The 23,158-nt window shown below is 48.5% G+C and overlaps 1 protein-coding gene across 9 annotated transcripts in view; it reads right to left on the minus strand.

Annotated features, from left to right (window-relative positions):
* The window catches only part of ATXN7L1 (ataxin 7 like 1), a gene marked incomplete at its 5' end in the record, with an annotated part of 221,273 nt that overhangs the window by 23,009 nt on the left and 175,106 nt on the right, over positions 1 to 23,158 (minus strand). For all 9 annotated transcript variants that reach the window (XM_081079567.1, XM_081079571.1, XM_081079570.1 and 6 more), the window contains 3 exons: positions 3,385 to 3,641; positions 4,494 to 4,576; positions 7,505 to 7,788. In XM_081079567.1, coding sequence (XP_080935693.1) covers positions 3,385 to 3,641; positions 4,494 to 4,576; positions 7,505 to 7,788 — 624 coding nt within the window. The remainder of the gene's footprint in view (positions 1 to 3,384; positions 3,642 to 4,493; positions 4,577 to 7,504; positions 7,789 to 23,158) is intronic.

Raw genomic sequence — 23,158 nt, forward strand, 5'->3', positions numbered from 1 at the left:
AAACTGGTTGCAAAGCTAAAGGTGGAAATGAGACTTGACTCTGCGTGACTTCAAAGCCCCCCATATTGAGAAATGAATGTAGAAAAAGCACAGAGACAAACATAAGTCAACGAAAGAAAAGGCTTACAGTTTGGCAACAACACTATCTTAATTAGTCGTAAGTGAAGTTGTTTTCACTCCAAACTCATCTCTGCCCCTTTTCAGGTATCTAGGACCTTCTGCCTCTCTCCCTGCTGCCCTTGTCAGTCTAAGATTCAATGGATTTTGCCATTTTATACTTTAAGATTAGATGTGTGAGCATCCTTAAGACAGATGGGAATGTGCCCAGATTTTGTCAGCGCTGGCTTCCACAGCCGACCTTCTCCCTTCCCTCCCAGGAGCCAGAGCCTGGCTTGTCAGCCCAGCTCAATCTTCTGTTCTTCTTTCCTTTTCCAACAGAGACCTGATGGGTGTAGCTGGACTGGTCATCCATAGCCCTTGGGCTCTTTGGGGCAAGTCATGTGTTGCCTTAGATTTGGGGGCAAAAAAACCAGAGCACATAGGTGTGTTATTTAAGGGCCCCTAGGTTGGGGGACAGAAGCCAAGAGGATGGGCAAATGGAAACCAGATACCACCAAAAACTGCACTTACTCACATTGCTTTCCCATTGAATACCACTACCACCTACTAACCGCTACCATTCATTCAGTGCTTAGTGTGAGCTTGGTACTTTATCTCACTTAATTCTTCTTAGCTCCATTTTACAGAACAGCAAGTTGAGGCTAGAGAGACTAACCAACATGCCAAGGCTAGAGAGACTAACCAAGCATGGAGTTGAGATATGCACTTCCAATCCTGTTTCAACCCATGTTAGCTAACTTTAACTTTTCCAATTCTTTTTTTTTTTTTTTTACTGATGCCACTGTTTTATATTTTGATTAAGGTGTCAGTTATATGCATTCCTGAAAATTCATAGACCTGAACACCAAATGAATGAATTTTACTGTATATAAATAAGAACATAAATAGAAAATATTCAACAATTAACTTTTCCAATTCTTGACCCAAGTTCTTTTTTAGGAACCCCTAAAAAGAATGTATTGCAATTCAAGATTATGATAGTTAAAATATTTTCAAGGTTACCAAAACAATATGTAAGAAATAAATTCACACGTTAGCATTTCCAACAAAATGAATTCACGATTGGGAAGAGATTACGATAATTCTATTCATGTATGATAATTTTTTTGGCCAATTATAGATTAGTGTTATTGAATTATCTATTATATGTATCATTAATATGAGTAAAATAAAAATTTTAAGGTTTATGTGATTCTAATATGAAACCCTGATCATGCTTTTTCAATCTCTGATTGCATGGGGTTTCATCCTAATCTAAAACAAGTGAAAGAGGATGTTATTCCCCAATACCATTGGACCAGAGTCCACCCGAGGTTTCTGGGGCCTATATCAACTTTGAAAAGCATCCTCAAAAATTACTGTTACCAATATTTGCAATGCTCTCCTCTGCCTCCCCCTTCTTTTCCGAGGGTTAACCTCACTGTCTTTTGTTGGTTAACTTCACTGTCTTCCTTCTGCTTCTGTAAGAGAACAGAACACCTGGCCTTTCTCTATCCACAGATATTCCCCTGAAAACTAAACCAAAAAGGAACAGAAAGAAGGTATTAAGGCTCCATTGCCTGTCTTATTTTTTAACAGCTCTCTGCTGGCTTCTCTGTTACGTCAGGTACCACTGCTCAGGTGAGAAGTGCCTTCATCAGTCAAAATCAATAGAGAAATGTACAACAGAAGAGGGTTTTCAAACTGGGTTCCCTGAAGTCCTTGAGGAACACGAGGTGATCCTTCGGACGACCCAGGGGACAGAAGGCTCTAGGTACATGTGTGATGAGAACAGAACTGGCTGGCTTCAGGTAGAGGCAGGTCTGCTTTTATATTGGATCCATGTAAGGGTTTGTGGGGATGAGAAGTCTACAGACACAAAGAAGTTGGAAAGCCACTGTATACAGAATTGAAGCCCTTCCTGGAAGTTTGGAACAGAACTGTCTCTCCATTCTAAAGCAAGGGTACTATATTTCACCAACATCTGGTATTATTGTGTGAAGGAATTATAAAATGAGCTTGCAAAATGAGGGGCAGCAAGGAAAGTGGCATGTAAAAGGATGACAATATGACAACGGTTTTGATGATGGAAATGTGTGTGGGCTGTGATTCCATCTGGCTGTGTCCTCCCGAATGCCTGAGGCTGAGGCTGGCCATTCTAATAGAGGGACTCGGGCTGTCAAACTGGGTCAGGCATGTACCAAAGTGGAAAGATATGAGGATGAGAACCTGGTAGATGAGGAACAACTGCCATCAAGTATTTGCTTTGCTTTAAAAATTAGTTCCTTCCCCCTCTTTTACAATGATGCTCTCTTAATGCCTACTTGCTGACTGGACCCTTTGAGACTCACACTGGATGCATTAAAAATCATCAGATAATACCAGGAGCTGTACTTCTCATATTGCATGTTTCCTTTTTTATGACGTTGCGGATATTCGACTCTTATCTCATCTTCTAAACTCTAAATAAATTCTTGAAAAGCAGGATCTAGTTTCATTCATCTCTGTACCCCGCCTGAGAGTACCTAACACAATACCTTGCTTACAGAGTAAGCACTCAATGAATATTTTTGAATGAAAGGTTTCCTGCCCTACTACCTAGAAATTGGTTTGCGGCTCAATATAGCACTTTACTTCCCATCAAAACAGACATGTGTGGATTGAAAATTGCTCTTAATCCAAACAGGGTTTAATTCTCTTTTCTGTTCTTTCCTTTCTGTCTAGGACAACCAAATAAAATCCCAGATAGGTAGGCTCGGCTTTCTGGGGGTGCAGGGAAATATATGGACAAAAACCCTTGGTTATGCCAATTTTCCCTTCACCTGGGACATCAGAGCGTTGTGGGGAAAATTTACAAAATAGTATGTTGAATGGGCTCCCAAGTGTGCTGACTACCCATCCACTCAGGTTTTCCCCACTGCCTGCTCCAGGAATGTTAACTAATCTAAAAACCGAGGCAGCTAGGAAGTTGTCTGGTGGCTAATGTGTCATCCTTCCAGGTCTTTCTTTCCACCTTACACTTGTTCTGATATGGGTCTGCTATGAAGGATGATGATGATGATGACGGTGATGATGACGATGACAGCCGTAAAATTCACTGAACACTGTACGGCAGGCCCTGTGCTGAGCCCCTTCTGCCCATTATCTCATTTAAACTGCAAAACTGCCTTAGAAGGCAGGACTATCACCACTTCCATTTGACATGTGATCAGACCACGCTCGCCCCGGCAAGGCAGAGTCACTTGACCAAGGACTCTGGGCATCTGGCGGCACAGTGGGACTTACCTAGGAAGCACTGAGTTAGGTGGCCTGGATTTTGCAGGGGATGCGACTTTAGGTTCTGGTGCAGAGCTCCCTGAAGACCCTGGCAGAGAGTCCTGTGCCGGCCCGCTCTGGTTTGGAAGTACTTCTCTTGTAGGAGTCAGGAGATGCTCTTTATCTTTAACTTCTTTTTCCCGGGACTTGGCTTTGTGTTCTGCCAGAAGGAGGTCAAACTGCTTTTTCCGGCCCGGGACTGCCCTCCGATGGCTAAGTGAATGTGTCTAAGGAGAAGAGAGATGAAAAGCACAGCCTCTTTGATCAGCACATAAACCTGCTTCCCCAGGCCCTTCGTTTCAGAAACAACAATTCATGGGAATTTAGAGGTGCTTGAAAAGTCAACTTCAAGGCAACAGCTCCCGTTCTGTGGCTGGGACGAGGCAGAGACCACACAAACGCAACCATGCCCTACTCTCCTGACGTTAAGAAGCCAAAGCTGCCTCCAGAAAATGGCACACGATGACGAGCTTCAGCGCAGAACCCAGGAACACCTCTCTGATGAAAGGCCAGCGTGAGGGAGTGCTCGGGTTAATCCAGGTGCAGGTGGGAGGCCCGCTGTGGCCCAGACACACAGAGCCACCAAGCACAGAGGGCCACAGCATCCATCCCAAGAAGCACTAGCAGTTCAGGAGGAAATATGCGCCTGGGGGCTACCCAATGGCGGCTGCCTTGGCTCAGCTGTCCCCTTGGCCACCCCGGTGTGGCCAGAGCAGGGGCGCGGCAGACCGTCCTCCGGTCTGCGGCCGCCTTTCAGGGCGCTGCCGCCGCCGCCGCCGCTCCTGCATACATTAAAACGTAGCAGGGTTTAGAACCGCCTGTGAGTGCCTATAAATACAATTTACTGTCTGGCCTCACAAGTAACAGGGGAAGCCTTTTTTTCCCCCCCTTCTTAAAAAGCCAGCCAGCTTGAGGCAGGCTCTCTGCTACCATGGAAGAGAAGAAAGCATTTCCCTTACAAAGAACAGCTGGGGGTCATGTCGAGTTCCACACCCTGCTGTGTGCAGAGAGTGGCATGCAAACATTTCGACAAAGGCCCCAGCGAGAGCAGGAAGTATTTTTTATGGAAAGAGAAATACCTTGCAGGTGAGGGATCTTGTGCAAGGTTTCTTTGTCTCGGGATCCAATACTCCACAGTGTTTATTTGGGTCAAATTCTCTCTCTGGTTTAAGAAACAAACAAAAAATATAAGGAAAAAAGGAGACTAAATAGGATTTGGCATTAAGACTACATTAAAAAAATGCACATTTGCACCAACAAGTGAGATATTGTTAGGCAATCTGTTTCTTCCCCCCCCCCCCCAACCAAGTGCTAAAATGCTTCAAGAATCACTCAGGGGAAAATGGTGCACCCCTCTGAACCCCAAGTTCCCAAGTCCAGCTTTGGTAGGATGTGGAATGCAGCACAAGGCACAGGAAATGGGGTAGGGCGGGCACTGGCGGGAAGGAGCCATGCTGCTCTCACACTTCATTTCACTTGAAATGGTTCTCTAGGTACTTGGCCCTTTGGGCATAGCTGGCTGCAGACCAGGGAGAGCCACCTGAGGTCCAAAGACCACTTCTTCCTGGGCGGCTCCCAGAGGACATCGCACTCCCCAGCCCCCACCCTGCCTTCCTGCTAGATTTAGCCATTTGAGTAACAAGTCAGTGTGACCTGCCCCTCCTGCTTGGCACAGTGCTTAGCACAAGGCTTTCCAGACAGCCTCGCTGACCAGAAAAACTGTTTACCTGATTCAGGAACGTTCTGGCAGCGTCGTAGGCAGGGGCAGGGGGCAAAGCCTGGGTGTGTGCCTCATGTGGGTCTGAACTTGAAGGTGCACAGAGGGCAGGGCCTGCTAGTGTCCCAGTTTCAGCTTGCTCTGCCCCCAGCACCTTGGGGCCTGCTGCTCCAAATGGGGAAGGGCCAGGGCAAGCCAGACCCTTGGGATGGCTGCAGGGAGGCCAGGCTTTCTCCAGCGTCTGCCTTCCCACTGCACTGTTGGTGCAGCATGTGGAGTTTCCTTCTAAGGAACTTGCTCTTTTTAGGCCCATTTTGGATCCTTTGTCCCCTCTGGAATACGAAAATGCTTCCCTCTCCAGGAAAATGAGGGGACGTGAGGCAATCTCCTAAGGACCCTTTAGGCTTTAAAGTTCCATCCCTCATGTGGCCTGTGTTGTTTCTGGAAGGCACCCAGCAAACATCTGCCTCCAGCAGAGCAGAAATGACACAGTTCTTCTGGGCGTTCAGGGAGCATGTTGGTGGGGAGGTGAAAGGTGTGTATAAATTTGGTGGTGTCCTTTAGAAATTTGAATAGCTGCAAACTAAAAAAAGGTTACCTAGCCTGAAAAACTGTCTGAAATTGGTGGAGTACACAGAGTGTAATAAATCAATGCGTTCTTTTTAAAAAAGAAGGTTTGGGAGTTATGGGATGGTTGCAATGGTAGTAACGATCACGTGTGCAACAAACCCATTCTTACATCCAAGACAGATTTCCTGGTTGGCTATCAAATGCCTCCTGCCCCTTTTTCCTCCTTTGTCTTCTTCCTCGTTTTTAAAGCTTCACTTTTAAAACAGAAAATGGCTAGACCTAGAGATGCCTGTTTCCTATGAATGCCTGGGTGCCAGGCCCAGACTGACCTTTGTCAGACCCATGCCCAGATCCAGCACTCAGGTTGGCCTGGAACTGAGCAGGTTGTTTGGTTAGGAGGAGGAGCTGGCTGCCACATGTGAAAGCGAGAAAAAACAAGCAAAAGACCAACAAGACAAAACAATCAACAAAACGCAAAACCAACAAATAGCAAAAAATTCCCCAAACAAGTTCAGATTGGGGAGCAGGCTGGAAGCCCTGGTCCTGCTCCTGCCATGACAAGGAATCACGGCCTCTGGACACCGTGCCCAGCCAGGCAAATTGTTTTTTTCCAGGGATGCTGCCACCCACCTCTGCAGCGTGAAACTAAACTTCCCATTGAGGAGGACAGCCAGGATTTGGGGGCTTCCGTCCACACAGTGAAGCCCCACAACGCTCAAAGAGAGCAGCAGGCTCTACCTTTCTCTCTTAATAGTGGGTGAACAGTACATGGAGAGATTTTCAAGGTATTACAACTATATCATTTCAGTGTTTTGGGACGAAGGTACTTTTAAGAGTAATTTTTTAAAAAGTTACAGATGTAAGATAGAAAAACTGAAATACAGATAAACATGAAGTAGAAAATAAAAACAACCCACAATTTTGGGGGTGCTTAAAAAAGTGTGCTCATAACAGAATATATAGTTTCTTTCTCACATGGTGGCTTTGACAATATTTTCTTTTCCTCTGGTCAACATTAGATAAATGCCCACTGTGTGTGAATATGTCGTGAAGCTTATTCTGGTCTTTTGGAAAAAGCAGAATTGCTAGATTTAGTTTTATAACAAATCCAAAGCAAACATCACCCACATGGAGGCCCCTATAGGGCAACCATTGCTTCAAAGTCTGGCCACCTGTACCTTTCCAGGTTCCCCAAGTACCTGCTCCGATAGCCAAGGAGTACACCCGAGAGACGCCCCCCAACACCTCTTCGGCTGTGCTAGAGCGACTGTGCCTGAATAGAAATTCCAACTGGTTATGTGGGAAAGGCGATTGTAGCCCCAGGCCACAGAATCAATCTGGAGACCAAGAAGCCAAAGGAGAGAGGTGTGTCTTTCTGTGGGGCAGTCCTGCGAGGACTGTCCCAAGCCTGACTTGAGCTCCCAGGGGATGTCACTGTGGGTTGTCCACCTTCACGGTAGTGAGGCTTCTGCAAAACCGAGGGGCAGCTTGGCCTTTCAGCCTAGGAAGAAGGCCCTCAGCACCCATGGACTGTTGTGGTTGGTGCAGAGCCTCCTGCCTCCTGGGTCACTAGGGTAACTCCCGCTAAGTTCTAAGCCGAGCGAGAGCCTCATCTGGCCGGGGAATAAGAGGACCAGCTCTCGCTTACATGTGGAGGTGGGGGTCCTGCTTGTAGGTGAACGCCAGGTCTGCCTTAAAATGAAACAGACCTACTTAATTGTAAGAACACATCACTCCTTGGTTATGGACATGACTCAGTTTCAAACTCATCATGAGCCAGACTCGAAGGACACAGACACGTACCTGAAAGTCTCCTGTAAGGCTTGTTGTTGTTTTTGGTGCCATTTTGGTGTTTCTTGTCTATTGTGGTGGACAAAATTCCTTTGCCGTTTAAGATCTTCTCTGGGGAAGGGGGCACTGCCTTGGACATCAAGACCGGCTTAATTAAGGGTGGGGTGGAGACGGCCGAGGACGAGGTGGAGCAGGCGGTGACCGCAGCAGTGGTTGTAGAGTTCATTTTGACATTGGCACCATCTGCCTTCACTAGGTTAGGGATTTTTTCTAAACTGACTACAGGAACCGGAACGCTGAAAAACAAATTAACAAACATACACCATTGCCTTTTTTGATAAATCTTGTCCGCTGAGAAGCTATACCCGCTTATCATTATAAGAATACTTCCTTATCACTTATTTATACTCCTAGAAGTGAGCAGCATGATTCCAGTTTTGATGGGAGGGAGATTCATGCCTCAGAAAGTACCGGCAGGGGGTGCGAGGCTGGCACGGTGCCAGGGATGGCATCAGAGCTGAGTGATTACCTCCTGTACTCACTGTCCCCATAGATTCTGCAGCTCCCCCTTCTCCGTCCCTATACATCGGCTGTCTCCAAGATAGCACCTTGGGAAGAACAAGGCGCCTGCTGTGAAGCTCAGGAAGAGATGCTGCTTGTCCCCAGACGACGGTGTGCCACCGTGCCACTTGCTGAATCATGCCCCTTCCCCCTGCTGCTCGGCTGGTCTCCCACCCGGAGGTCGGGCCTGACATCTGCTTAGCTCAGGAGTGCTGACAGGCTTATGCCACACAGAGGCATGGCTACAGGCCAGCGTGGCACGCTGCATGCTGTTGGAGGACTCCTGGATCACTCTCATATCCTGGGGATGGGCTCAAATTGACTGAGCCGCCATGTAACATTATCTAATATTCCATTTTAGGCAGCTAGTTATGTAAATAGGCAATTCTCAAGGCTGGCAGGTGAGAGGATGAATTTTAAGAAGACAGAGCACAAAGGTTTATGTTTGCTCTTCAGAATCTGTAACCTTAGCCCCACTTCCTGCTATTTCTCCTGTAATGGATATGGAGTTGATTTCTGTGCATTTAATGCTGGAGGACCCTATGTCTGGGGGACTGTAAAGGACTCTGTCTCCGGTTTTAAACGATGAGATAAGATGAATGAGCTTTGCTTTAGTTCCTGAACTAAATTTCCCTTCCTCCTTGCAGGAGGGCAGAATGCTAACACTTCAGTTCCCCCAATTATCTCCGAGCCATCGTAGCCTATTTGAATGCCAAATGGTCTAGAATATGGCTTATACATGCCTGCAGACGATGTCAGGCATGAAAGAGAGGCTGGTTTTGGCAGGGGAGGGATCTTATTTGTCCACATGGCTGGGTGGGTCTCTAAGATTCATTCACAGATCATTTCTTTGATCCATTTGTTCACGAAATTATTTCAGCAACCCTCAGCCCCTGCCTCCTCTCTGACTTTGAAACAGGATCACAGATGTTATTTATAGATCTCTGCCAGGGAAAGGGCACTCTGCGGTTAGGGCAGATTGTCACCGGGCTTCACCAACTTCACTGTGTGACCACGGGCTTTCCTGGCCTGGGGAAGGGTGGTGTGAGGCTTCAAGTACCATGGCGGAGGGGTGGGGGGTGGGGGGGACTGGGTTTTAGTGATACACCGAGTCACTGACCATTCCGCCCTCGATCAGAGCGCCCCAGTCACGGAGACATTGCTGCACTGTGGCTACTTTCTCTTTAATGGCAATTCTCACAGCACTCATATATTGCTGAAGAACAGCTCCAGAAGCCCTTGAAAAGTCAGCACACTAGAAGCGGTAGCGTATTACCTGGTGAAATTAGTGCTGCATTCCTGGTTTTGTCCCAAATGGTAAAAAATACAAAACCATGGAATATGGAATTCTTCTAGAATCATGTCTTCACTCAATTTTAAAGGACACAAATGATAGAAATCAGAGTTTAAAACGATACTTTGTACACCCATGTTTCATAGCAGCATTATTCACAAAAGCCCAAAGGTAGAAGGAACCCAAGTGTCCCCTGACGGAGAATGGGTAAACAAAATGATAGCCCACACAATGGAATATTAGCCAGCCTTTAAAGAAGGAAATTCGGACACACGGATGGATGCTGAAGACATTATGCTAAGTGAAATAAGCCAGTCAAAAAACACAAATACTGTATGATTCCACTTATATGAGGTGCCCAGTGTGGTCAAGTTCATAGAGACAGAAAGTAGCACGGTGGCTGCCAGGGGCAGGGGAGTCTAGGGGGTTGTTGAATGGGAATAGAGCTTCATCTTGCAGTCCTGTAGATGACAAGAGTCCTGGAGACTGGATGTACAACACTGTGACTGTGCTTCCCCGTGCTGAACTGCACATTACAAATTAAGATGGGCCATTTTGTGGGTATTTTACCAAAGTTAAAAAAATTTTAAAAATGTACAAACTAGAAAACATCCCCACAAATTACAAAACTCATACAACTAAATGATGCTTCAATATCTTGACTTTAAAAATACATAAGAGCCTGCTTAAAGAGCTCTTGTTGACTTATTTGTCACCCTTGTTCTGATCTGTTGACTTCTATTTCTTTAGAAAACAAAGTTAAATTTCACATGTGGCTGTGAATGCGTGGACTGGTAACCAGGTGAGAAGGTTCTCTAACACCTTCCTGATACACTTCTTCCTGAAGTTAGGACCTTCAAGTTCCGGCCCTAGCTCTTGTCCATGAGCCAGTGTGAGGAAAGGGAAAACCTCCAGTTTCTGTGAGAACTGCCCCAGGCACATGTTGAGTACTCACGAGCTCAGCAGACAAAGATATGATGTTAGGATAAAATAATCCAGAATAATTGTACAAGCTGAAATGCGTTTAAAAACCGAACCAGATGGTCCTGAAATGCTCATAGTACAGCCTGTTTCTCCCCTACACCCTGACCGTTCCGCCCTTGGTCAGAGCGCCCCAGTCACTCCTCCAGGCAGCCATGACAGCATGACAACACGGGTGCCCTAGGGCTGGCCATCGGGAACAGCAAGAGTTGACTCATCTCGTTGGTGATGCCTCTTCCCAATCGTGTTCAGTAACTCAGCTCGAGCCAGGCCAGCTAATCTGTAACTGATCTTCTTCTTTTTTTTTTTTAAATTGGGGAAGGGGAACAGGACTCCACTGGGGAACAGCGTGCACCTCCAGGACCCTTCTCTAAGTCAAGTTGTTGTCCTTTCAGTCCTAGCCGCGGAGGGCGCAGCCCAGCTCCAGGTCCAGTGCCAGCTGCAGGGGGCACAGCCCACCATCCCCTACGGGAGTCCAACCGGCAACCCTGTGGTCGAGAGGACGCGCTCCAACCAACTGAGCCATCCGGGAGCTCAGCGGCAGCTCAGCTCAAGGTGCCACGTTCAATCCCAGCTGTAGGGGGCACAGCCCACTGTCCCTTGTGGGACTCGAGGAGCCAAACCGGCAACCCGTGGCCGAGAGTCCACCGGACCACGTGGGAATCGAACCGGCAGCCCTCAGAGTCAGGAGCATGGAGCTCCAACCGCCCGAGCCACGGGCCGGCCCTGTACCTGATCTTCTAATCTGGAATTTTCTCCAATACATCATGAGTGTGGCCCAACATACCCTCTCCTGCCAATGCTTCCAGAACTCCAGTGGGACTTCAATCCTAGTGCCCCCAGGCAGGATGTGGAACTGAAGTCCATCATTAACAGGAAGGAAAGGCTGTGTTCTCTGGGGTTGAATTTTATTGGATTGGAATGGGAGGTGTTAGGGGAAAAAAATCGGATCAAGAATGTTTCAAAGGCTTCCAAAGACCAGGTGAGTCAGTAGGGAGCAGAGCCACCGTGTAAACACTCCTGATGCCAGATCAGTAGGCCACATGCTGGCAGTGGGAGAAGGGAGATTGAGTGGTGGGTGGGACTGTGAGGGTGTCCATTGGCTAACGGAAAAGGCTATGGATAGAGTGAAGGAGGAGAGCTGGGGGCCGTCCCTGATCATTTTTCTTTGGTGTCCCTTCTCTCCCCCAAAGGTTTTGGGCTTCCCCTCTAAGGCTACCTGCCTTTGGCCTGAGTTGAGAAGGTACTTCTGCTGGGAATTAAGAGAAGAAAGGGGAGCAGGCAGCTCAATAACAGTGGGAAGGGTCAAACACATCCCCAGAGGATATAAGAGAGAGCGAAGTGAAACTCATCCCCATGTGACCTTGCCACCCTTCTTCCCCAGTATGTATGTTAGCCATGGGTCCATCTGAGTATTCAGCGTCCTTTCTTCACTATTACTGGCAACAGCCCCAAGATCCTAAACTGATGAACGGAGAAAAGGATTGCAAGATGGTGCCACACGATGTGGAAAACCAATCCCAGAGCTTCGATCTTTTTCAGCAAAGAGCTCTGGCTGACATAGCAAACTGTTCCTGCCTCACTGACATCCAGATCACTGCGTGCGTCTATGCTCCAGGGAGTGAGGGAGTGTGGCTATCTGGAAGCCACCGTCTCGGAATTGTCTTCTGCTTTCTCCCATTGTCCCTTTTCTCACTCCCCTCACTTCCTCTGCATGACCTTTCCCAGCTAGGACAGTGTCCCAGCCGAGGGCAGGTGAGGACCCCTTCCAGATGGCAGTGGATCCTGAACAGGTTTAATTTTTTTGTTATTTTCCATTTGGAAAGAAGCCAAAAGATCCTGACCCCTGCTTTCCCAGTTCAGGCATCTCCCCCCTTTTCTGTGTCTCATCACAGTAACTTAAAACACCTCATGTGTGGTTAGGGTCTGAGAGGGGTGGAGAGTTGGCAACACCTGGATGACTAAGCAATTTATTATTGTTTGCTTAGGCAACAAACAAGCCGGGTGTTACCCTCAAGGTCAGCCAAAGCCCCTCAAGTTCCTTCCCTTTCAGTCTTAAGGGATGCACTTACACAGTTCTTGAAGTCTCACTATTAGTTGCATTTATCAACTCACTATTGTCCTTTCTTTGAGGAGCAGTGTTTGAAAGGGATAGATGAGTTCCCCTCTTCCCCTGCTGCTTTTATAATGCCTGTTTTGTTCGCTTGGGATGAACTCTTTCAGGGAGCCAGGCTGCAGCCTGTTCCCCTGCTGTGTCTAATACACTGGGAGTAGTTATCTCCTTGTTATCTCTGTACCTCTGTCTCAGGCCCCCGGAAGAGATCCCACAGCCCAGAGAGAACAACTCTCCCTCATCCTCCTTGTTATGTGGGGGCGATGTCCACTTTGCTTCTTTTGTGTTGCTTTGGCCGCCCATGTCTTCTTCCTGTGTTCTTGGCCTGCCTGCATTTATCTTTCTGGACCAAAGATTTAAGAAAACTGGTTCTCCTGGCACCATTCCCTTCCCTGCCCAGTGATGTCTGCAAAAGAGCAGAGGTGGAGAATCTTACAGTGCCACCAATTGTCATGGGGCCAGCTGCTCTCCTGCCAGCTACACTTTCCTGGCAATCATCATTTATTCTTTTATCATCAACAGATATGCCTTAAGAGAATGGTTCAGAAAATCTTGAGGCCTGCCGAAATCATTGCCAGCCCTGCTCCACTTAGCCGTGCGGGGCAAAGACAGCTTTGACAGGCAGGAGCCTGAAGACATATGGTGTTTGTGCTGTGACTTACGTGGCTGATGGAAGTTCTCAGCTGTCTGGTTTCTTTCCACCAATCCCTTTGACAAAGGCCCATGTGCAGAATTTTGAGGATCTCTGATTCACTGGCAGATCCTTAAAAGGGCCATCTCACCCGGCCCTTTGCCTTGTAAGCAGTGACAGCTTTAAGGCCTCCCAAGTGAAAAGGATTTACCCTATTTTGAAAGACTCCCAGAGAAGGAATTCTATTTGGGTCTCGTGGATGCATTTTGGTCTCGGGGCTCCTATGAGGACATTGTTTATATCAAATTTAAATTCTTCAAGTTGAAGAAATACTTGGGGCATCCTTAAATGTTGGGAGTCAGGCAATTAAAAATCAGCCTAAATAGTGGAGCTATAAGGTCTTGCTATGCTGCAACAATGCAGGAGGCACTACATAAATCCTGATGAATGAGTAAATGGTATTTTTTTTAACCTGGAAAAATATCGGGAAAACTTTCAGAAAGCCGATTTATAAACACCTTAAGCAAACAGAAAGCAGGGTAACCAACCACAAAACTCAGTCAATAAGAAAACCTGCCAGATTTAATCTAATATTATTCTGTGACTGAGTGTCAGGCCAGGGGGTCAGAGAAGAAGCACCGTATACAATCTCTGCTGGCCTTTGCGTAGCTGTGGATTCCCTCGCACATAATATACCCTCATTGGGAAAATGTGGTCAGGCCACACTGCTATTGGGCGTGAGTGGCCCTGGCAGCCAAGGCAAAAGAAAGATTGGTTAGCAGGGTCTCATGCCAGCCCAGAGTGGTACCCAGCAGAGCTCCCAGGGGCCCATCACTGGCCAAGAACGTCTTCATCAGTGACTTGGATGGGCCAAGACCACGTTCCTCAATTGGGGGAAGAGACGATTAGCTGCTGAGAATGATGGGGGACTTTCCCTTAAGCCAGTTAGGAGTCGGGAGTAGGGGGGGGGAATTTGCAAGCTGACTTTGATGAATTGTATATGTGGCAAGTAAATAAAGTCTGGGGGGACAAGCAGGGCTGGCTTGCGGGTCTGTGCCTTGTCACTGTTCTGGCAGATTCATAGAATGTGGAAGGTGTTGCAAGATAGTCTGGGACAATGGTTAGGAAAACAGGCTTTGAAAGCAGACAAACCTAGATCCGAATCCTGCCTTTTTTACTGCTAGATGTGTTATGGTGGGAAAGCATCTGATTTCCTGGCTTCAGGGCCTCGCGAGCCCAGGAGGATTTCTCTGGGAATTAGAAAAACAGTGGCAGGCCGAGCGGATGGCGGCTGGGTTCCGTTCTTCCTTGAGTCCTTGGCAGACACTCTTGTACAGCGCAAAACCCACACAAGCAGATGGAGCTGCCCTGCCTGGCTTCTCTCAGGACTTTACTATGCTGCGCCTCTGGCTCCTTATAGGTAAAGGTCATAATAGATATTCGAAATGATCAAATGAGATACGTAACACACATACAATGCTTAGCATAGTGCTGGGCACAGAGTTGGCCCTTGATAAATAGAGTTAGAATGAAAAGGAGAGTGGATCCCCTTTTGCCACTGACCCCAATGCTTCTGGGGTATACATCTGGGGTGTAAGTCATCGCCATCATTAGAAATTTCTGTCCTCTTAGCTTTTGTGGTCCCACAGTGGGAGAAGGGGTAGATAAAGCAGCAGATGTGTGGGAGCAGATAGCCTTCCACATTCACTGGGAGTGGAGGACCATTTCTGGGGGGTGCAGTGAAGAAGAAAAACAGAACTAGGTAGGAAGCCTTCCCAGACTCGATGACCCCTTTCTAGAAGCCTTCAGCCCTACTTCCCAATCCCATTGGCTCCTCAACCCCTCGTCTTTTAGGCACTGCCCAAACCTGGCTAGTGGGTCAAGCTCCCACATGGATAACACATTCTGGAAAAAGAACGAGCAGAAACTCCAGCTTCCTTGTGTGTAAACATGTTGTCTGCTGCAAGCCTGAGTACATTAGGCAATGGGGGCCCTGCTCTTAGACATCTTCTGGGGAACTAAGCGCATGCACTCCTATCTAGGCTGTCCCAGACTTCCTGGGAGCTGGAGCCCCGGCACCAGCCTCTGTTAGAACCTCCAGCACTTCTGTTAATCGGGGCTTCCCAAGGCCCGGAGCTCAGAAGGCGGTCTCCGTCCCACTGGGAGACCAACTGGCACTATGTGCCCCAACATTCCTGGGGAGTCATAACAGCCCACGATGGGGGGGGGGAATCAGCAAGGCAGAGTAGGGAGGAAGATAAAGAGGGAGAAACAGAGTCCTGGCCCAGTAAATGGTGCTGGATAGGCTGTCTCCGGAGTGCGCTTGGGACCAACTTTCCTCTAGTGACGCGGCCTTGGGCAGTCAGTCCAGGAGGCAGTTAAGACAACCCTAGACCAAGCCAACTACTCCTGCCCAGTGCCTTTTCTTCCAAAAGTGAGAAGTAAAGGTCTTATAATTAAAAACCCAGTGAAATTCACAGCAGTGCATACATGGTATCAGGACCTTTAGGGGGAGGATGATACGGTGGCGACCTGGAAACAAGTGGATTCTGGGGAGAACGCTGGTGCGGAGAGAGACAGAGCCCCAAGCACGAGACAGGAGCAGCAGGCAGGAGCGCTCCCGTCTGCGGCCACCAGAGGTCACTGGTTCCCACTGTTGGAGCCGCACGCTGCTGCTCTGCTCTCTCTTTGGGCCTGTCCCTCACCTTCCAGAGCCAGTGTAGCCAAGACATTTATTGTCTCCCTAAGCTCTGGAGCCAACACCGACCTAGTGGGAGAGAGGAGAACTCCTCAAAGAACATCCTCCATCCTGCCAGGGAAGGCCGGGGGCTGGGACCCAGGCTGGGTACTCAGCCTTCGCTTTCAGGAAGCTGCTCTGAGCACACTGGGGATGAGGAGATGGCACAGCAGCCCTGGCTATCGTCAGTCCCCAGTCTCTGCTCCCTAGCTTCCTTTGCAGAGGAGCAGCCCCACGGAGCACCTTCCCTCTCACATGGCCTGGGAGGCCCGGTGTCACTGCTCTTTCCTTCTCTGTATAGGAATCCAGGACTGGGAAGACAGTCCAGTGCCCAAACCTGCTCTACCCCAAACGCTAAGCACACTGTTTAAATCTTCAAAAGTGTAGTCTTCACATGGACCTATAGCAAACTCAGGAAATTCTTTGTCTCAAATTAAATACACGTTGTACTTGTGTGTGTGTGTGTGTGTGTGTGTGTGTTTTCCAGGACCCATCAGCTCCAAGTAAAGTCGTTGTTTCAATCTAATTGTGGAGGGCACAGCTCCCAGTGGCCCATGCGGGGATCGAACCGGTAACCTTGTTGTGAAGAACACCGCGCTCTCTTCAACTGAGCTAACTGGCTGCCCCTACACGTTGTATTTTTTAAAACCTCTGTCAATCACATCACGGTCCAATTAGAGACCCTGGCTCTCCACGACATCTGGTCACTCAGTCTACCTGCTACAAGACTCCTACTTGCATCATCAGCTCAGGCCTGCCATCATCGCTTGCCTGAATCTTGATGAAAATCCTCCTCACAGTCTTTCTGTCCTGGCCCTCTGTGCTTGAATCTGCCTCCACTCAGCCATCAATGCAAACTTGACCTTGCTACTCGCAGCTTAAAGGGCTCTGCGGGCTCCCCACTGCCCAGAGAACTGAGTCCAACTTCCCAGCTTGGTGTATCCACAGCTCCCGCCAGGGCACCTTCTCCCAGCCTCGTGCGACTCTCACAGCTCTTTGAACACCCAGAGGTCCGCCTGATGCCTGGCCTTTACATGGCCGGACGGCTCCTTCTGCTCCTGTGCCCTTCTCCCCTCGCCGGGCGAACACCCCCCGCATCTGTTCAGATCCGGTGAGACGTCCTCTTCTCTTGGAACGCCGGCTGTTCCTTCCTAAGTGTTTCTGCTACACGTCTCACCTCAAATGGCTAGGTTTTCGTTCTATGTCTGTGTGGCCTGACCTAAGGACAGGAACCTGGACCAAGCGCACACATCGCTCCGAAGTTATCCCAGTGACATATACATTGTCTGGCACTTAGGAAGGGCTTTAAGTGTTTGATGAATGAATTCATGCGCTCAGTGAACACTAAGTCACGGCACACGATAATAAAAACCAAACCAGCTCTCCACCGGAACAAATTCTTTAGTTAAGGACCAGCCTGCAGCTGTCTCTCTTCCTGGTAGGAGAGCCAGAGTGAGAGCCCGCAGAGCCTTGCTGGCCCTTGCGAGTAGCAAGGTCAAGTTCGCACGGCAAAGGTGGGGGGGGGGCTGCTGATATCCCTAAACTTTACTCTTCTCGTTCTACCTTGACACTGACACACTGCGCCCCTGCCCAGGCATGTGCAGGAGGCTGTGGACGCACATGAAAGACGGGGTTCTAGCCTCACTCCCAGTTTATAGAGGAGGAACCTGAGGCTTCCAAAGGTTACCCCAGGGCATTTATTCAGCAAAGTGAAGGGCAGACATGGGGTTTGACTTCAGGCAGCTCTAAGAGCTTGTTCTTTATCACAGCATGGAAATGCGAAGACCAGGGATCAAGTCCCAACTCCGCCACTGACCAGTCACCTCATCAGCTTGGGCCTCCATTTCCTCATCACATGACCAAGTAGACTTGAGGCTCCAAAGGGATTGGGGCCATGAAAGCATCTAAAAATTACAAGGGATGGGGTGGCCGGATGGCTCAGTTGGTTGGAGCACGAGCTCTCAACAACAGGGTTGCCGGTTCAATTCCCACATGGGATGGTGGGCTACGCCCCTGCAACTAAAGGTTGAAAACGGCAACTGGACTTGGAGCTGAGCTGCGCCTCCACAGCTAGATTGAAGGACAACGACTTGGAGCTGATGGGCCCTGGAGAAGCACACTGTTCACCAATAAAATTAAAAAAAGAGAGAGAAAATACTTTTAAAAAATAAATAAAATAAATAAAAATTACAAGGGGCTATGTAAGTATGAAGGACCGTGGTTCCTGATCTTTGTGGCTCATACTTCCTCTTTCCATCACACCATCTTCCCTTGCTGTCCTAGCCTATAGTTTCCGTCCCCAGACTCTAGTCACTCCCTATTCCTAAGCACTTGTGTGACTTGGCAAGGTCAGCGGATACCCAAGGAGCTGTCCATTGTCCTTACCTTATCGTCTGAAAACATAGTGAGGATGCAGCACTTACGTGTTTCAGTTCCTGATGCCTTCCTTTCCTGGAGGGGACTATCTCTGTCCCCCCCACCCCATGTCCTGGGGGTGCTTGAATATTCTGGCCTGTCTACCTCCGAGCCTCTTACCCACCTGCCCTTTATACTCCTTCCTTCTGCTCATCAGAGTAACCTCTACCTTCCTTTTGTCCACCCACCTTTCCCGTCTCATCCTCTGCCCCACTCCTTCTCTCCTTACTCCCAAACCTGAATCACTTAGGGGAAAAAACTGGCCTCAGAATGTATCCCTCATCCCTTGTGTGGAGGCTGTATTTGTACGTGGGAATCAGGGAGGGACTTTTGTGGAATGCCACACCAGCTCCCCAATTCCCTTCTGATGAGGGTTTTCCTCACGTGGTCAAGTGTATCCTGGGACGTGGGTACAAACACCATGAGGGCTGTGGTATGGGGGTACACCGCACACGCCTCCTCTTTAATCTAAAAGAAAATACCTTTCCCTTCGTGCCAGAGCATGGACGATTTTTCCTTTTAATCATCCAGGACCACCATAGTTCTCCCTTCCTAACTCTAATAACTGTAATGAAGAAAAATAATTCCATGATGGGAATTGGCACTCTAATTTCTCCTCAAGAATTCAAAAATTTATTTATACCTGTGATTTCCTTTAGCATCGGAAAAATCTCTGTGAGGAGGGGGAAGGACCAGTTCTATTTCACAAGCTCTTTTATTCATTCATTTATGAAAATACTTGCTGGGTGCCAGATTCCTGTTAAAACGTGGATGCCAAGGAGCTCAAGGGCCGCCTGGGGGCAGGGGATGATAAAGGTGCAAGTAAGTACAATATATGATGGCAGCTCTTATGCTGGCATCTTGAGTGTTAATGGGAGCTGAGAGGAAGGAGCATCTCAGTCTGTATAAAAAGTCCAGGAAGGCTTCATGGAGGAAGTGACGCTCAGGCAGAGACTTTAAGCACGTGTAGGGACAGGAAGGGAGTCTGCTCCTGGAAAGGGAAACAGCACGTGCCAACAACACATGGAGACATGATTGAGGAGCTACAAATAGATCGAGACATCTGGAATAGGAAATGAAGGGGGTAAAATTCTGGCAGCAGCAGTGGGAGAAGTGGCAAATACCAGATCACACATCTAACTGCAAAGGGCTTAAACGTCTACTCTGTGGGCCATCTATAGCTGAGGGCCATCGAAGAGCTGAGCAGCGGGGAGCTGGGGCAGGTGTAGAGGGCAGACTGGAGGAAGGACAGGACAAGGGGACCCGTAGAGGCCACTGCATGAATCCTGTTGAGGAATCGGGGTGGTCAGAGGAGTTAGGTCACCAGGAGGGTCCACAGCACGTGGGGTGTCTAGCATTTGCCAGCCTGAGTGGAAGCCCTGAGACCACTCCTCTGGGGCTACCAATACTGGCTTTTGTCCCCAGTTCATGCCAATACCAGGCAAGAAGCAATAAGCCAGCCTCATCTCTCCCAAGGCGCTCGGCCAGGGTTGCTCAATTATCATTTCCTTTCCAAAACGCGCTGGGAAAGCTTCCAGAGTACTTCTTCAGCTTGAGCCCTCACCACTCCACGAGGACAAGCCTCCCACTGGAAGTGTCCAGGGGAGGAGACGGTCTCCTCTCCTCCACACTGTCTGCACACATGGGAGGCCGGGCGGCTGACTTTTCTCTTGCTCTGGCTCATTTTCCTTCTGGAGCAGCAGACTCATCTCCTGCATTTTTAATAGCTGAGCATGTTTAGCATTCAGCACACACGTGTAGGTTGATAAGGCCCAAGGAGGAGGCAACACACCGTGCAGGGGAGGAAAACCTCCTCCCTGCCCCTGCCCACATCAGCGGGTTGTCGGGTTTTCAGTCCCCCAGCAGCTCAGCACTCTGGACCAGGGGAGCTGCAGCCACACAGCGGGTGGGAGGCCAGACTGGCTGATTTAGTCCCCATGCAAGGGGCCGGTACTCTGGCTGAGCAGATGCTCTTAAGAAAAGTCTGAAATGCTCATCTTAGCTTAAAAGAGCCACACAGTCATAATTCCCTCTTGACTTGCCCCTGGGAACAGACTCATCTTGCCCACCTCTCTGCCTCTACTGGCAGGACAGTGAACTGGCAGAGGGGCTCTGAGAGCCTGGGTGCTGGGCGGGTGGGGCGTGATGCCAGGGAGGTCTGCAGGGGACAAACCCTGTTTCCCCTTTCTCCTAATGCAGAGTTATTTTTAACCCCCTCAGACACAGAAGGGAGAAAACAACAAACCCACAGACCATTTAGTCTTGTGTGAGATGCCGGGAAGTCTGCCTGGACCCAGGAGTAGTGTTTATTGCTGTACACGTGAATTAGGCTATTGGGTAAGAGCGTCCCTGACCTAAAGGCCCGGCCCAGCACCTGCAGGCACGACTGGGCTCTCGAGGCCTTTAGGGGGTGCTGCAGAACACGGCCTGGCTGAGTCCTCCGTGCCCGAGTCTGCATTGACAACTGGGAGCACCAGACGCCCATACGCTGGCTCACGTGAGAAGGAGCGAGTTCCTTTTACTTTGGCATTTAGCAGCTCCTGCCTGGGAGCACAACCTTAAAGATAAGATCTAGGAGCCACCTGAACACGCCTGTGAGTCACAGAACCAGAGGGACCCTCCCAGGCTCACCTGGCCTCGGTGCCCAGGTCCGAGCATTCTGATACAGCAGCCATCAGCCGTTGGTGGCTACTGAGCATTTAAACATGTGGCAGAGGAACTCAATTTAAAATTCTATTTAATTTTAATTAAAATGTAAAAAAAGGTACCTGACTCAGTTGTTAGAAAATGTTTAAATATGTTTGGAACAACTTGAGTATGCAAATCTATTTTATAATCGCTAATTTTTAATCTAAATATGGATCAAATATTTCTGATGAAAATTTAGTGTCCAAATTGAGATGTGCTGTAAGTGTAAAACGCACATAGGATTTTGAAGACTTATATACATACATGTATATATATATACACTATCTCATTGATTCTATGTTGAAATGATAATATTGTGGGTATGTTAGGTTAAATAAAATATATTATTAAAAATTAACTCTGCTGATTTTCCACCTTTTTCAACTTGGCTACTAGAAAATTTAAAATTACATGTGTGGCACACATTGTATGTCCATTGCATAGTCCCAGTCTAAACAATTGTAAGGTTAACAGTCTCCAGGAATGAAAATGTTATAACCCCTTTCAATGGTCAGAGCCATTTCATTCAATTCAACAAATATTTCCTGATGAGGGGAAGGTGTTTGCTGGGTGTGAGCACTTGCTCTGTGCAGGCCCTGCAATACTCTGAGCAGCAGGCATACAGGAGGTCTCATCTATGGCACTAGAGTCATAGGTAAGGCACAAACGAAATGCCATGCAGATTAAAGAGATGCCAGTACATCAGGCGACTAGCAAGCAGGAAGTAAATGAGGTAAGGGCTTGGAGAAGAAGGTGACTGGTGGGCTGGGCAGTGAGGAACAGTGAAGATCTGGGCCAGGAAAGAAGGGACAGGATGCTGTGGAAAGAACCTTGGCTCACCAATCCATGCTTCCTTAGGCTCCTCTGCCCCCAGCTCCCCATTCTCCAGGGCGTGCCCTTGACCCCTGCTCTTCTCAAGCCTTGTACCTTCCCAGGAGGCCCCATCTATACCCATGGCTTCAATGCCCGTGTCTACACTGACAACTTCCAAATCTCCATTCCCAACCCATTCTCTCTCCTGACCGCTGGGTCCATACAGCCAATGCCCACCGACAGATTCATGTAGATGTTTCTCAGATGTTTCAAACTCCATCAACACTCCCCCCCACACACACACACTGAACTCATCTTCTCCTCCCCGCCCTAAACTCTGGACCGTTTTGTCCTTCTGTTGAGGAAGAAGCAGGACCAGTCACCCAGCTGTCCAAGTCAAGAATCTAGACATCATCTCGACTTCTCCCATCTACTGCAAGCCCTGCATACGACCACCCCAGCGTCCTGTGGTTTTCTGCCTTCGTATTTCTCTCATCTGGCCCCTTCTGCACATACCCACTACCGTGGCCTGGGTCCACGTGGAGTGGTCACCACGCCTCACCTAGATTACGTAAACGTGTCCTCACTGTTCTTGCTGCTTCCTGAGTGGCCACTCAAGCCACCCTTAAGCTACTGTCAGAGTGATCTCACTACAATTCAATAACTCCATGCAGCTTTCAGGGTGCAGGACAAATTCCTGAGCTCAGCACATACAGTGGACACTACAATCTGCCCAGCCTACCTGCCTAGCTCACCTCCTGCCTCTCCCCATATGCAAATACTTCTGACATTCTGTTCCGTTTGCCTGGGATACTCTTCCCACTTTCTTTAAAAAAGTCTTTTTAATGGTGGTGAAAAATATACAACTTAACATATACCATTCTAATTTGGTTTTCCTTGTCTAGCTCACTACTACTTATCCTTCCAATTCAGCTCAAGTGCGACCTCTTCTGAAAATGCTTTTCTGAGTCCCCTTTGGTGCTAACAGTATCTTCGCTTTTATCCCATTGTACTCTGTGTTCGCTTATGTCTCTTTTTATAGGCTCCCTAACACAGTGTGTGTCTTATTTAACTGCATCCCTAGGGCTGCAGGGTAAGTTGTACAGGTTTTCTACTGCACAAGGATGCCTGGTGGAGGAAGGGAGTAGGGGATGAAGACCATCGGCCAAGTGTGCGCCCTGCTCTGGGGCTGCATCCAGACCTTTTTCTAATCGGCACAAAGGTGCATAGGTGACATCGGTGGGCCCTACATGTCCCCAGTACTTGTTAGAAAGTTGACACATAGTATTATGGTAGATGCTCATAAAATGGTTGAGTAAAGACAGATGGACATCCTAGGCAAAGGTCAGGGGGACATGTGGTAGGGGAGCTGGAGCAACGGGATGGTGTTGTATGATCAGGGTTCGATCAGGGGGTTTGAGCACTTTGTGGAG

Source organism: Rhinolophus hipposideros (assembly GCF_964194185.1).
Source record: "Rhinolophus hipposideros genome assembly, chromosome: 18".
In the NCBI taxonomy this organism is placed as follows: domain Eukaryota; kingdom Metazoa; phylum Chordata; class Mammalia; order Chiroptera; family Rhinolophidae; genus Rhinolophus; species Rhinolophus hipposideros.